Source organism: Athene cunicularia, assembly GCF_003259725.1.
Source record: "Athene cunicularia isolate RWA chromosome 2 unlocalized genomic scaffold, athCun1 chr2_part2, whole genome shotgun sequence".
Taxonomy (NCBI): Eukaryota; Metazoa; Chordata; class Aves; order Strigiformes; family Strigidae; genus Athene; species Athene cunicularia.
Genome location: NW_020799096.1, coordinates 4,348,346 through 4,363,437, shown reverse-complemented (window position 1 = coordinate 4,363,437; position 15,092 = coordinate 4,348,346). Strand labels below are relative to the sequence as shown.

Genomic DNA, 15,092 nt, shown 5'->3' with positions numbered 1-15,092 from the left:
TTCTAGCAATGGCAGGATGGTATTGGAAAAGAAAAAAAATTTTAAAAAATATTGAAAAATGAAAAGATGAAATCTGTCTTTGCTCTCAAGGACTACAATATAAACCTCTCAATTATTCAGTGCTGGAAAATTCCATCACAAGAAGTCGGAGAACTGTGCATTGATCCAACACAGAATTAGCAATAGAGATGATGTATGATTCTTTTTGGCAAAGAAAAGACAGAAATACAAAGATCCTTTGTAGACATTGTTGAACACTTTAGAGCGCTCCCTACATCTTAGCGTGGCCTCTGCAATTTTTACAGAGGCTATTTTGAAGTCCTATCCACTCCACAATGCTGTTCAAAATTTTTTCTCTCTCTGCTTGCTCCTGTACATTAGCTGACATGAGATTAACACATACTAATTCTCTAAAAAAAAGTAATTAAAAAAATCTTTATTTTAGTGTGAAACCCTAGGAACACTGTCAGAAATGGCTTAGATTTTAATTAGTGTCAATTCTCAAAACTTGAGAAGCCTTGAAAACAACCCAACAAATAAATGCTTGTCTTAAGACTTACAGCTGTTGAGCCTGCCGGTGTTCTCTTCCCTCAATATTTGCTCTCTCTTGGTGTGAATGTTGAATAATTAAACAAGTCATTTGACGAAGAACAAAGCTTTTTGACAAAAGTGACTTTGCCTTTTAATTTTCAGAATCAAGTACGCTGCAGGGAGAGTGAGAGTATTAATTCTGCTATTAATTTAAATTACAGATATTCTATAAAGCTGAACTCTGGTACAGCTCTATTGCTTAATGTCAGAAGACAACAGGATTTAGTTTCTAAGACTAGAAATTTAAACTTTTAAGTCCCAGTCCTGGCTCCTTAGCAAGCTTCTGAAAAGTCTTGAATGCAATATTCAGTCACAGAATCCTTCTCCAGCAGTAGAGGAATGAAATACAGGGTGCAAAATTCGAGGTCGGAAAATCCCTGTAGGTAGTTAATAGGAAACACTGAGGAGGTGGATGGGTCTTGGACCTAATCTTAATCACTCACCATATATAATAGTGAAATACTATAAAAGCAAGACTTTAAACTTGAAAAAAAAACCCTAAAATATATAATGAGAAGTGAGTTTCTTGCTTTATGCCCTTCTTTTTTCATGTGCTTAATTCTCTGTTCCTTCATAACTTTAAATAAAGCACTGAAAGAAAGATGGAAAACAACCCTGAAGATCAGAGATGCCAGTGAGCACTATCTCTGCAGTGCACAACAGGGGTTAAAACCCTCTCAGACCAAGGGATCTGGGTTTCTCATACCATGAGAATGCCTCAAGTTGGAACCAGATCATAAAATTAGATAAAAAAAAAAAAAAAAAAAAAAAAAAGCATAAGCCTGAAGAGCAGTTCCCCTAGGTTTGCTCTGGGCACTTCCATGGCACAGCCACCAGAAGTCTCGAAGGCAGATGGCAGCAGGAGCGCTGAGCCCTGCCTTGCAGATTCTCTCTCAGACAATACTGTCCAAAGAGAAGTGTTTATATGTAAAGCTTTAAGTTTCTGGGCAACTTAAACATAAAGTAATTGGATAGAAACTAATATCGGTGTGGATCACTTCAAGATCACAATTTTGAACTGAATCCTCCTACTGCAATTGCAAATTCCTTGACCGGTCCCTTCTATTTCATAAAATGCTTTTGAATTTCAAAGCCTTACATCAACATTAATGAATGCAGCGCTACACTTAAGTATCTAAACCAGTAGGGCTCTGTCCCTCCCATTACTGTCAAGACCCTGTAAAAATGACACACACACCCCTTGCAATGCTTTTTAGGAGAAGCAGTATCTGCTCAAAAAATATAGTATTAAACACAGATGGACACCTTCAGTACAAATCTGTTTCAGTAGTGCAGTAAGCAATTGCCACTGGAGAAATAGTTTCTTCAGATAATTAGATACTTAAAAATTGAAGTTGTTTATGTTTATATAAGCGCAGAAATTATAGACAGAATTATGCAAACAAATCTATCATGGACCATGAGCTCCTGTCAGTTTGCTAATGAAGGTAGAAAGCGGCAATCTTTTTTTATAAGGTTCTCTAATGACCATGATAACAAACCAATTTTTTTTTAGTGCTGCACATTTTCCTTCCTCAATTTTTTTTCTGCTCTCAGTATCAGTTTATAGTGACAAATGCTTTCAGAAGACAAAGAGGATGAAAGAGACTTGAAGATAACACTCTTCAATTATGCTGACACCTAAATGATTAAATTAAGCAAAAATTCAGTATTTCATTGTCAATTTGACTCTGATTTCTACCTAAATAAATTTATGGACTCTGTTAAGGTACATTTTGCCTTCGCTTAAAACTTGTTTCAGAGATGCATTAAAGAGACAATTACCTCCTTCTCCTTACTGGAAGCTGTAAAGGCTAGTAATACAGTACTCCATCAGAAATATTACCTTTCCTTCAAGACAAACATTTGCTGTTTACAGAAGATCCATGTATGCTTATTAAGAAAGGATTCTACATCCAGGCAATGTTCAGATATGTACTTTCCTCATATAACGACTTCTTCTGCCTACTGTACACGACCAACTACACTGCTTTTAGGAAAAAGCAGAGATTTCCTATTCAATTTGAGCCTTCTCATGTTATCTGGGCACTGAAACAACAGCAACATTTGTTGATTCTCAAATGTATGAGAAATCCTAAAATCATTACATTAATTGCAGAAATTACAGACCATTCAATTATGCCAAATACTATCTTATTTTATCTGGAAATATTACAGTGTAAACTTTTGGCTGGAGGATTTTTAAACCAAACACTGTAGTTCTTAGCCTGAATTTCCTCAAAAGATGATCTTCATTACTGATGTGAAACACACACCACAGATTCATACCTTACAAAACTAACTGCCTTTTAGAATGAGGCCCTGACAAGAATCAAAATATTATTTTATCGATAAAATTTCTGTTGCACTCTGAAATTATCTGGAACACGTAACAGACACACAACAATGAACCAGACTAGGAAACTATCATGTAATTTGCTGCAGCTTGTTCATTTGTGAATGGCAATAAGAGCAGTTGCATATCCCAAAGTAATACTCATGTACTTATCCAGCTCATGTTTATGAAGCATTTTAAAGATGAAAAATCCTTGAAGTGCACAGCACTTGCTATAATGAAATAAAATAGAGGCACAAATACAAAATAACACACTACCGATTTCTTCTATCATGATTAAATACAAATCATTCCCGATTTAGCATCGATAGATCTCTATTTTTCTATTCAAACACAATAACTAGGATTAAAAGCTTTCGAAACTATCAATATAGAGATAATTACTAAAGAATGAAATACTGATGATGCTAGACATGCAATTTATAGAGTACTGCTAGATAAGAATACAGAAATAACATTTTCTTCTGTGTGGTACAGAACTGGGCATTTCACAGTTATGTTAAATATCATCTGTTATAGAGTACAGAAATGAGCAATATCAACATACCCAAATAGTCTGAAAAATGAGCATGCTGGTTTTGCGAACAGCTGCCCGAACACACCCTAAGGATTCACCTATGATGTTGTATACATGCCACGGTGTGACTGACACTGCCTTGACCCTGGCCCCACTCGACAGCAACACTTTGAAAAACTGCATTGTGCAAGACTGGACACAAAAATGGTACAGAAGTGGAATGAAGATGAGCAACAATGGCATGTATCTCAGTGAAATAAAAGTATTTCTGTTTACAGACCATGATACCATGCTGTCAGATACCACACTTTGGCTTGAACAGAACAAATGTAATTCAAATGGCAGAGGTTTTTATAAAATCTTCATGGATGTCTCTCTTTGTGCCAGGTTTCTGCCAGAAATGGGTCACTTATGTTCTTGTACAAGCCAGCACTTAAGGAAGAAAAATAATAAAGAAGGTAAATAAACACACAAAAAAGTTCTCATCCTTCTCTCCAAATGATTTATTGCTGCCAGAGCTCTAATCTAATTTTAGGTGAGCTCATCTTTTTTCCTGCCCTGGAGCCATTTTAACTTAATATTGTTCTCCTCCCAGAGCCACAAGAGAGTACAGGCTCCCTTAGCCACCACAGATGCCGTGCTGACATTTTACTTTAGCTGTTTGCTGTAAAAGTCATCAATATCGCTCTGCTCCTGAAGAGACCTCTTCTAAGAAAAATGAAAACAAATTGCTGGCATTAGATCAAACTTTGACCTCTGCAGCCCTAAGTGGGGAAAGTAAGATTTGAACTCCTTGCTGCTGCTTTGAAAGCTGCCATAAGTGCCTCCAAGCAGGCAAAACTTTTTTATTTTAATAAAACATTTTCTGAGCTACCAGGCTGAGGTTGTTTCTCTGTTCATGCTGCCATATGAGCCAGCCAGCAGGTACAGGCAGACAGCCCGGGCTCCCACGGGCCTGCCTGCACCGCAGCCATCCTCTCTCCAAAGCAGTAGCAAGTGTTGCAAGGTCTTTGGGGAAACAATTTCAGAAATCATCTTTTCATCTGCCTCCTTCCCATCTGTTCCCCTTTCCCATCCACAGTATTCCTGACCTGCACTCTGTTTCACCAGTGCTATTGTCCTTCACATCATCATCTTTCTGCCCCTCGTTATCCCTGGCTCCTTCAAAACCTGCTCACGCGCTGATCTGAAGCTAAGTCTGCATGGGAAGCAAAACTGCAGTCTGAAATGCTCGCTTGTTGATTGCTATTTCCCAGTCATCTACAAGTTTCTAGCAAGATTTAAAAGGTTTTTTGGTATTTCTGTGTTTTGTTTTTTAAAACTGTTTTCTGACGGAAAAAATGAGTGTGATTACTCTGCTGGTTTTCCTCAAACACCACTCAGAGTAATGTTCCGAGTTCATCATCTAATTTCTAGCACATTTGCTGGAGAGATGAAAGCTGCAAAGACATGACATTTCTAAACTTCCATAAAAATCAGTGGTTCAAAAGAGGAGAGTAACATCCTAGCTCACTTACCCTACTGTCAAAAGGCAGCAGTACGAGCTAGCAGTTATTTGCCCTGTTTAGGTGCCACCAGTCAATCTGCCACAGTGGCAAAACATTGTCTCCTGCCCAGCAAGCAGCTACCGGGCATCGAAGAGGAGCTAAAAGAGATATGGATTTTGTAGGTGGGCTGGGGCTACAGGACACATGAGGAGCAAAATAAATGTGTGTGGGGAGGTTGATGGTAAGAAAAGCAGACGCAGTGACACAGGGCATGAAACCACCTGAAACCATCATTGAATCATTTGGTTTTTTGAGGTCTCAGTGCTTAACAGTGAACCTCCTGCAATAAATCTGTAGCATAAATAATATACTTTCCTGCACTTTAATTTCTTTTTTATTTTATTGTAAATTACCTAACATTTTGGAAAGAGAGTTATGATCCAAATACCAAGGGATGTAGTGGAAAATAAATTTGAATGATCCTTATACCATCTCTAAGAACAGACATGTAGGAAACTGCAAGCTGCTTCCTGGCATACCTATCACACACTCAGATGATGACTATGGGAAGGATGTATTGAGCCCAAAGAGATGAACCAGCTTGAGGAATCTGTTCTCAGCCAAGTCTCAAGATCTGAGAATAGCTAAATGCTTAAAATCATTGCCACAGCAGGGAGTCTAAATCGTAGTCACAATGTTTTCATTTTTAAACAAGACATAAGAATAATGTTTCCAACTGAGCAGGCAGCTGAAAGAGCGAATTGCAGGAAAATACTGACGTGCTAGAGATTTTACACAAACTCCTTGACTCATATTTTCCAAACATGTAAGGAAAACGATGCAGTAAACACAGAAACAAAATTAGCATTTGTATCTCTGCATTGTCTGTACTCAAACAGAATGGCTCCTGTGCTACAATGTAGCTATGTGTTCTAAAACTAGGATTTCCTCAAGATCAAATAGCTGGATCTTCTCCAATACATCACTCAAGTGCTTCAGACCACCTCTTGTGCACTTCATTTACCATAATCTTCACTATGCTATGGGTGTAGCATTAAACTGATAAACATGGTTTTATGACAACACAGTAGACCCAGATAATGTCATCTAAGTTGATTTGCACTTTGGTTCAGATACCCAATATATAGAGATAATAAATTTGGTACCAGACTGTCATGGCAGGAAAAGCTAGAAGAGATAATGACCTTTGTGCAATATTTCACCCTCTCAGGAATGTATAAATACAAAGGTATGAAAGCAGATACAGTCAGCCACTGCAGACACCGACCAAAACACCACCAATTTTATTAGAACATAGAACAGCTGAAGAAAAAAAAAAAAAAAAAAAAAAAAACTGCTCAGTTATAGCTGTGTTCGCTGCATCTTTGTTTCCCTGAGCGCCTGAGAGAGTGTGAACAAAATTGCCAGCAGTCAGATTACAGAGACAGGTTGATGGGCTGGATGAACCCATAAGTCTTGTTTGTGTCTCATGTCTGGGCTCTTGACTTTCATCTTAAAAGACTTCTGTATCGATGCCTTTGCAGGGAACCTGCTTTGGCATTCAGAAGGGTTTCTGCCAAACCCAGACAGAATGATGAATGCTTTGTCCTACCTGGCACATCTGTAATTGCAAGCCCTACTGGGAAACAACACCCTCCCATACACTTTGGAGTTACTGTTTGAGACACCCTACAAGGGAAGGTGCGCACTAAAGAAAAAGACAATAAACAACTTTAAAAAAAAAAAAATCTCCAAAACCAGAAAAACTGTTTATTCCTTTGAAATGCAAGGACCCTTTCACAAGCACAACCCCAGCCCTCCCCCAACATGCACCAGCACAAATCTGCCTACATCCCTCTTAATCTGGTGTTATCAGGAGTGGCATGACACAGCAGGAAAAGAGACCGGTTCACTGTGAGACCTGCTACTCACTCTCTTACAGTGTAACGGCCCCCCTTCCAGCCGCACATCGCTGCGGGGAGCTGGTCCCCATGTGCGTCAACCACATGAACCACCTTGCTGCTCCTCAGGCTCAGGGAGAGCAGAAAGTGCTGTAGCATGGCTGGCCCCTTCTGTACCACTGCAAACACGTCCACTGTGCAGACTTACAAATGTTTGGGGGCTTTGCATGATGAGGGACAAAGAGCAATGGTTGGCTTAAATATGCAATGTGACTGATCGCAGCGGTTCCCTCCTGGCTCTCTGTGCCCGTCACGTGGAGCACGGATACTGAGGCCATGGCCCTGCGTGCAGGACAGCAGTGATGGAGAATGCAACCTCCACTCTTCTATTCCTCAGTATCTCCAAGCCAAGCATTTCTCAACTTGTGAATTTTCACTGTACTTTCAAAAATAGATCAGCGACCAGCTTTCTCCTCTGCTGTTCAGATTCGAAATTAAAACACAACCCATAGGTTTCACCAGCAAAGGTACTGTGAACAGCTGAAGGAACTAGTGACAGATGTAAATACCTGCTTGCTGTGCAGTCTGTGGGATCTGTTGACTCCGCTGTGCATTGTACTGAACTGAGGCAATGGGTCTGTACTGCTGAGTTGTTGAGGTAGGGTACTGACCAGATGGGTAATAATACACAGGCATCTGCAAAGAAAGAGAACAGCAGCTAACTGCAAACTCCAAGCTCAAAGATTTACAAAATAAAACAAAATTGGAAAGGGAGCAAGAGTTGAAGTCAAACATATTAGTAGTAACAGTAATCAAGAGAGGTTCATTGTGTCTCTTCAAGAACTGCTGCTTGCTTTCTGTTTTGCTAGGAAAAGGGCTATCAGTGACCAAATTTCATCGCAAATACTTTAAGAAACAGAAGAAAAATAATTTTAATTGAAAGAGACAAACCCACACAGAATGCATAAAAAGCTACATGCATATACCAAAGAAATCCCATTAAAATATCAAATGCTGCAGAAAAATGGATGCAAACAACACCTTCCATATCAACATAATAGATATAGACAGCATGTGAACCATTAAGTCAATTCTGGAGAAAATGGTCAATTTGAAGCAAAGAATGGCCTGGAGTAAAAAATATGTAGAAGCGAGACAGAGGGAAAGATGGCAGTGTGTGCTCTTAACGCTCATATGAAACGATTATTAAATTCATGCTTTTGTTTTGCAGCTACGTCCTTCCTTACAAGAACATTTCCCTGTAAAAACACTCTTGCACTTGTTGCAAATACAACAGTTCAAAAAACAGTCATAGTTTTCTTGCAGGAGCTGAGGATATCAGCAAGCTCTGCTGGTGGGCTTTTTAAAATGTATTATTATTGTCCTTATAGAGCAACGTGTACTACATCACCTTATCACTTAGGTGAACATGGACGTTTGAGGGTGACTGGAGCTAAAGATTTTTCCTCTACATGCTATACCACAGTTACTGAGACATGTGAGCTAAATGGTTTTCAACTGATCCTTGGCAAGTTCAAAGCACTCAGTATTTTTTATTTTCAGCTGCAGTGAATCCTGTAGTTACCTGGCAGACTTTGGCAGCGTACAATATCAACAAACTGCAGAGGGACAGAGGCTTGAGAGAACATTGTTTCTCTTGTGACTTCTGCCACATCTGTCAGCATTTCTTTATAAATCATACAATTTGTTTTTCTCCTTGTGTGTAGTGTTTATCCTACTTATACATATGCACAGAGTCATACCAAATGCTTTTGGTTTTTTTTCTTACAAAAATAAGAACTATTTATGCCCATTTTATTTGCATGGAGGAACTGTCCCTGGAACAGTTTGTTCAACTTGATTACACATAAAGTATTAGCAGAGTAAAGGTAACTGTATCCTTTTGTATACTGCTAAGACATCATAAGAAAGATCAGACTTTTTCCTAGAGACAATGTTGGATGAGAAAGAACAGGCATTGATACAAAAGACTAGGCAAGAAATGGATGGCTAATTGGGCAAGGGGAAGACTACTGCATGGGTAACTGTGGTGGGAAAAGTATCAGGATCAACAAAGCTGGTCTTGGTGTCATTGATGAAGTGAAATCCCCCAGACTGACTGTCAGTCAATATCACCTGTCAATCAAGAGGCTGAATATCCATTCATTCTTCAAGGTAATTAATTTTCTCTCAATCAATGGAAATCTCTTCCCTCACCCCCCAGTAATATCAGCCAGATTCAAACAAATACCAGAAAAACAATAATATTTCAACTGGAAAACATTGTAAGCTGTCCTCCCTCCAGACAATACCAAGTGACACCTAATGGGTACAGCCTTCTCTAGAGTAATTTGTTTTGTTAGAGACAAAAGTAACAAAAGCAAAATGTCTTTGTAAAATGGACAAAGCCATGCCCAATTTGTTTAAAGAAAAAGCCACCAGGTATAGGAAAGTTGACACAAACATTTAAGGTACAAAATCATTCTTTAAACATCATGGCAGTGTAAATCATGGATCAGGCACGTTTTGTGTGATAAACTCATCTTGTGGTAACTTGGTGGCTCTCAGCAAGACTCTACAATAGGAGACTTGAAAGAAGCGAGAAGACTCGGTCTAAGTAAAATCAATGCAAGTAGTTGATCCTGCCTAGGAGCAGGGGAACAGAATAGACATCTTCTCAAATATTCTTTATTTTCTATTACTGTATTCTACAAATTAAAGAATATTAAACCCCTGTGGAAATACTCTCACTTCTCCTGGCAGCAGCTTAATCTCACTTAAAGGATTTAAATTTATTTGATTTACCCTCAACTTCCTCATTTTCCTTGTGCAGACAAGCCCCTAGATATTTGAAAATACATGAGCACATGAGAACAATGTGAATTCTCTCTTGTGGAAAGATTCTGTAGGTATTAACTTGAAAACATAGCCTAAAGAATATCAGTTTTGAAGTGAAGTTTATAGTTGAACATGCCTAGCATAAAACCATACATGTACACTGAAGCATTCAGAATAATTTGGAAACATATTTATTTCTGGCACACAAGTACCACCTCAGAGTTAGTCAAAGGTTTTTCTTCCTCTTTCTCATTTTCTCCATTCATTGAAATACATTTGTAATATATCCCACTTAGAAGATTATCACAGTGCAATCTATCAATCTGAAAAATGTTAATAGTAGGAGTATTGGGTAAAAAAAAAATCATTTCACTTTTAAAGATTAACAGATGAATTTGCTTGTAATCATGCACACATGACTTACAAAGAAGAGGTTTGGTTTTTGGTGGGGTTGTTTTGTTTTTTAAGAGATCAGACATTAAAAGACGGCCTTGGTGTAAAATATAGACGTGTATAAAATAGGTCTTTCGTGGTTGAGGGGTTTGGATGATTACTCATTTTCTTGAGTACATCTCTGTGTCAGTAGTTGAAACATGTTATTGTCCTTTCTGATATTACTTTAGTGAACAGTGGAATTAGATGGATCAGAGATAACAAGTATCACTTACATCGTCTACTCTGACCCTCTTGAATTTTTTAGTTTCTCACTGCATCAGTGTTACTAACACCTCTGCTTATGTGCTCTTCAACAAAAAACAGTACAATTCTGTAGCAGCCTACTGACATACCAAATTGTACTTGAATTGCTTTCCCATCTGGGACCTTTTGTTTGTATAACATATTTCATTTACAGAACCTGGATGTTTCCACTGCACTAACAAGCACACCAACACAGTGATATGGTTATCCTAAAAAAAAAACCTAAAAAAAAAAAGTTTTTTGATCTTAATCCTTGACAGTGAACAAAATCCCCCCTCTTTAATAATTACCATGGAAATAGTTGACAGACGATCCTTACCCTCTTGGATATTCTTATTTTGAAGGTGAATACCTTCCTTGTTAGTAGGCTGACAATTCCAACACATTCTGTTTTTTTCTGTTACATATAGCATTTTCTTTATTTAACTTAAACTGTAACAGGACTGGACACATCACTTCAGAGACACTTATGAAATGGCATGAAGAGGCATTACTTTTTTCTCCTTCTAATGTGCTTTGTCTATAGATGATGGGCAGAGACTCAGTATAGCATTGGCTTTCTGCTTTGTTCTGTTTACACAGAGTTCAAAACCCATTAACAGGCCAGGTGTCCCTTGGACTGCTATCTAACAGCACTACATTCACAGGTATGTTGTTTTATTTCCTCATGGTAGGAAAAGGATTCCACGCATCTTTCAGGCTGATTTAACTTTCCTAAACTCTGTCCCTACTAATTTACAGCTCAATTCTGCTATCAGCAGGTATTCTACCTTCTCTTGACATTGCTGATATCCAGTTAGGTTTGGACTAACACCTTTATTAGTGATGCTGCCACTATTGCTAATGACAGCTACAGTTGCATAAATGGGAGTGAAGACAACAGAAAGTGCAGTGATGGATAGACACATGGAGCTACCATCTCTTCCCAATATCTAACTGACTGGGATCAGTCACTCGTCAAGGATTTTTCTCTTCTTCTGCCCCCCCATAACAATTGCAGTAACGGTAAAAAAAAAAAAAAAAAAAAAAAAAAAAGAGCAAAAAAAGGCTTGTCTACAACAACTGTGGGTTTGTAGTTGAATATCATTTTCTGAGATCATCAAAGAAAGACCCACTCACTTGCAGTGATTACCCAATCTTCATTACAAGTTTCCTAGAGAAGACATGCTATGAATAAAGATTCTGTCTTAGGATAGCTATGGAATCTTTAAGGAGGGGGTTTCTGCAAAGAGACAGCTAGAATTGATGATGACACAACTAATTCAGGTGAAAAATTCCTCAACATGTATATTACTTTTCCAAGCCTCTCCAAGAATTCACGCCATCTCATTTTTGGACATTATTTTGTCAGTATACCTCCGGAAAAGAATGAGTCAGAGGTGAAAATAACTTATAAGGGAGCATATCCTTTCCCCCTGCCATAGTACTTGCAGTTTTCCCATTTCTTCAATTGCAGAGGCAGAGCAATGACAAGCACCATTGAGAAAGTGCTGCAAAAACCAAATGAGGACCCTTGTTGAAGTGCCTGGGCCCGTAAGTGCTATAGAAGAACCATTGGAAAGAGAAGAAAATTGAAAACAGAAGAAAATAGAGAAAGTAAAGATGTATGTTTGCTATTTATGATACAGAAAGCAAACAGGCATTTGATGCTTGAAGTCCTTTTCAGCAAACTCACACTAACAGTTGGGGTTTTAATTTTTTTTTTTTCTTTTTTTCCAATTGGTTGAACAACAACAGATCATTATTTTCAGGTTATTAAATCATTACTTCCTTGTCAAGTTGGGGAATAGCTGTGATGAAAGAAGCAGCAAAAGAAACTCAAGGGGTCCTCTCACCACTTCTTAGGCCTGTCATTTCAAACTCAGACTGTTTCTGCTTTGATACAGACTGGGAGAAAGAAGCTTGGAGAGCAGCTGTAAAGCCACACTTAATTGAACTTTAATGCAAAAGCTCATAATTGAAATGCAGTACTATTGGGTTTGTAGGCTTGGAGAGCATTTATTTCTCCTCCTTTCAGGTGCAAAAGGAAATGATCATACTCACAGGACATCCACACAAGTTTTCACTGTTATTTTCCAACAGCATACTGTGCACCACAGACAACCTATTTGAACCTTATGAGCAACACATTTTCAGGAAGTAATTAGCCATTAGAATCAAACCTCTTTTTTACTGGTATAAATTCAACAGCAATACTTAAGATATAAAAGTGCTTTTACATTGATTGCATTGCATTGATTTATGCATCACATTTTTCATGCATTGCCATCTTCATTGCTCTTCTTTTTTTAAGCCTGCCTCAGACCACCTGATTTGGCATCTGAGAGCAGCCTTGCTATTGCATCTAAGCCCAAAAGAGTAACAGGTGATTCAGATTGCCAATACCCACTGCCACAGTGAAGTTTTGCCATGGGCAGGACAGTGAGTTGGTGTCTTTACTGTCCTGCACAGAAAGCTGAGATATTAGAGCACAGCAACTACTATTTCCCAAGGCTTTGTTCATCTTTTTACAAGAGGTATCCTCTATTTGCCATACACAGGCTACAAGTGGCATCCAAACCACTGTGCCATGTTCTAGGGCTGAAGAGAATTAATTAAAACTGGAAATGCTGATCAGAAGTTCCCATCTGTGCATGCAGACGCAGAGAGCTGCTGCCCTCTCTCCCTCCCAGCAGACCAAGGCCACTGTGCTTTCACAGTACAGGGACACGAGCAGCAGGAACTGAGCCCTGCTGCACCCTCTTCCACACAGGTATCTGACAAGGATTTTTTAGAATAGTGACAAGCTAGAGATGAATGATGCACACGGTGCAGCGGATGCAGAGGAAGCTGACAGCACTGAATTTCTTACCTTTCCACACCCCCTGCGGACAAAGTATTCCCCAGTGAAATAATCAAAGCTGCTGCAAACCCAGAAGGTATTTTCCTGCCCTTGGTAACTTCCCACTTTGTTCCTAGGTAGGAGGAAAACACCCATACGTACCGTATCTGCGGTACAGAGACACAGCGGCCATTAGACACATCAGTGCGGTACTTGTCCTACAGCAGCCTATATGTGAAAAGGCACCTCCTTATCACTTCTCCCCTGAAGAAGTTCATCTGCCTCTCCAGTAGCACCAGAGCCAGTATTAATGAGGGAAAGCAGCTTCAAAAAGTAACACTACACCAGCCTGAGAGAAAACCCTGCACCCCGCTGCCCAGGCAAGGGTGAAATCCAATGCTCCCGCCCCGGGTGATGAAGGCTCAGCCACACGAGGCAGGAGCTGCGGCCGAAACCGCCTCTGCAAAGTCAACCGAGGAGGGGTCTAGCAGAGACCCCAGGGCGGGCTGCAAACCTGGTATCCCTCGAGGTGGGAGAGGAGGCAGTGCAGGGTGCACCCCGCCACGGCTGGCAGCACCACGCGGCAGCCCCTTTCGCTCCCGCGGCAAAGCCCGGCCACGCATCGCCTGGCCTGCTGTGGGAACAGCTTGGAAAATGGTGGTGGTTGCATTTATCTGGTTCACTAGAAGTGTCATGAGGTTTGATTAAACGGCGCTCGAAAACACTGAGGGCACCGTGGGGTTGTACATGAGGAGAGAAACCTGGACAGCCGCTACTTACTCACTTAGGAGACACAGTCTAGATGGGGAGATGGATTCGGGGGGGGAATCTGCTCTTCAGGTTGTTTTTTCCTCTCAAGTGTTTTGGGGTTTTTTGTTTGGGGTTTTTTTTGGTGGTTTTTTTTTTTTTGGTTTTTTTTAGATACTATATTTGGCAAACAGTGAAATTGTTTTCTTGCAATATATTCAGTTTAAAAAAAAAGCACATTACACTGAACTTTAGCTCCTTAAAAATTATTTTTTGCAAGCCTTTGCTTCTCTCAGAAGTGGCTGCATAATTTCTAGCAACAGAAACTACAGATGCCAGAGTCAGGGATATGAGTATTCAGTAGTCTTCAGATTTCTTTTATTGTTAATTAGTGATCTAATTAACTAGATCTCTAGCCCACTCAAAACATTTTAACAGTATAAATTCTTCATTGCTGTGGCAATACAGGATCCCATTAACAAACACAACTGGAGATTTTCAGTAAGAAGTGGCAAACAAAAAACCCAGTATAGTTTACACTACTTTTACACTAAAAGAAATGAAGTACTTTTACTTTATTTTTTATATATTTTCTTCCAAAGGATAAAATGAAAACAGGAGAAATACTATTAATACCATTTTAAAGTAGAGTTTAAAGGAAGTTATCTATAATTGGATAAAGAAATTTGGCTTTTTAAAGTGTATGCCTTGAAAATGGGCCAGAAAGTCATTTGTGCATTTTACTTCTTGACAGTAATCACTTTCAATATTCTGTAAAGGTACCCAGGAGACAAGTAGAGATGTTTGGTAGTGAACAGTAAAACATAATCAGTCTTCAGGAAGACAGTTAAAATTACTGATCTGTGACATCTCACATGTTCAAGTCAATTAAATATGATTAATGACTACCTGGGCTGATGTGCAATGTTGCTCTTTTGGTATATATACAGGGAAAAAGGACTACAGATATTTACTCACCCTCCGCCTTCATATTCATGTGCAGATGTGCCTTGGAGTATGAACATATGTTCAGAAAATGGTTCAAGGATAGGGAAGGAATTGCTGAAACCCAGGAAACTAGAAGCTCTGCAAGTTTCCTGCTGCCTAAAAATCTGCTAAGCCTTTATGGGGGGGG

The 15,092-nt window shown here is 39.2% G+C and overlaps 1 protein-coding gene across 6 annotated transcripts in view; it reads right to left on the bottom strand.

Moving 5' to 3' along the window:
* ARPP21 (cAMP regulated phosphoprotein 21) overlaps nt 1-15,092 on the bottom strand; it is a 140,119-nt gene that overhangs the window by 31,584 nt on the left and 93,443 nt on the right. For all 6 annotated transcript variants that reach the window (XM_026843874.1, XM_026843875.1, XM_026843878.1 and 3 more), the window contains one exon: nt 7,422-7,548. In XM_026843874.1, coding sequence (XP_026699675.1) covers nt 7,422-7,548 — 127 coding nt within the window. The remainder of the gene's footprint in view (nt 1-7,421; nt 7,549-15,092) is intronic.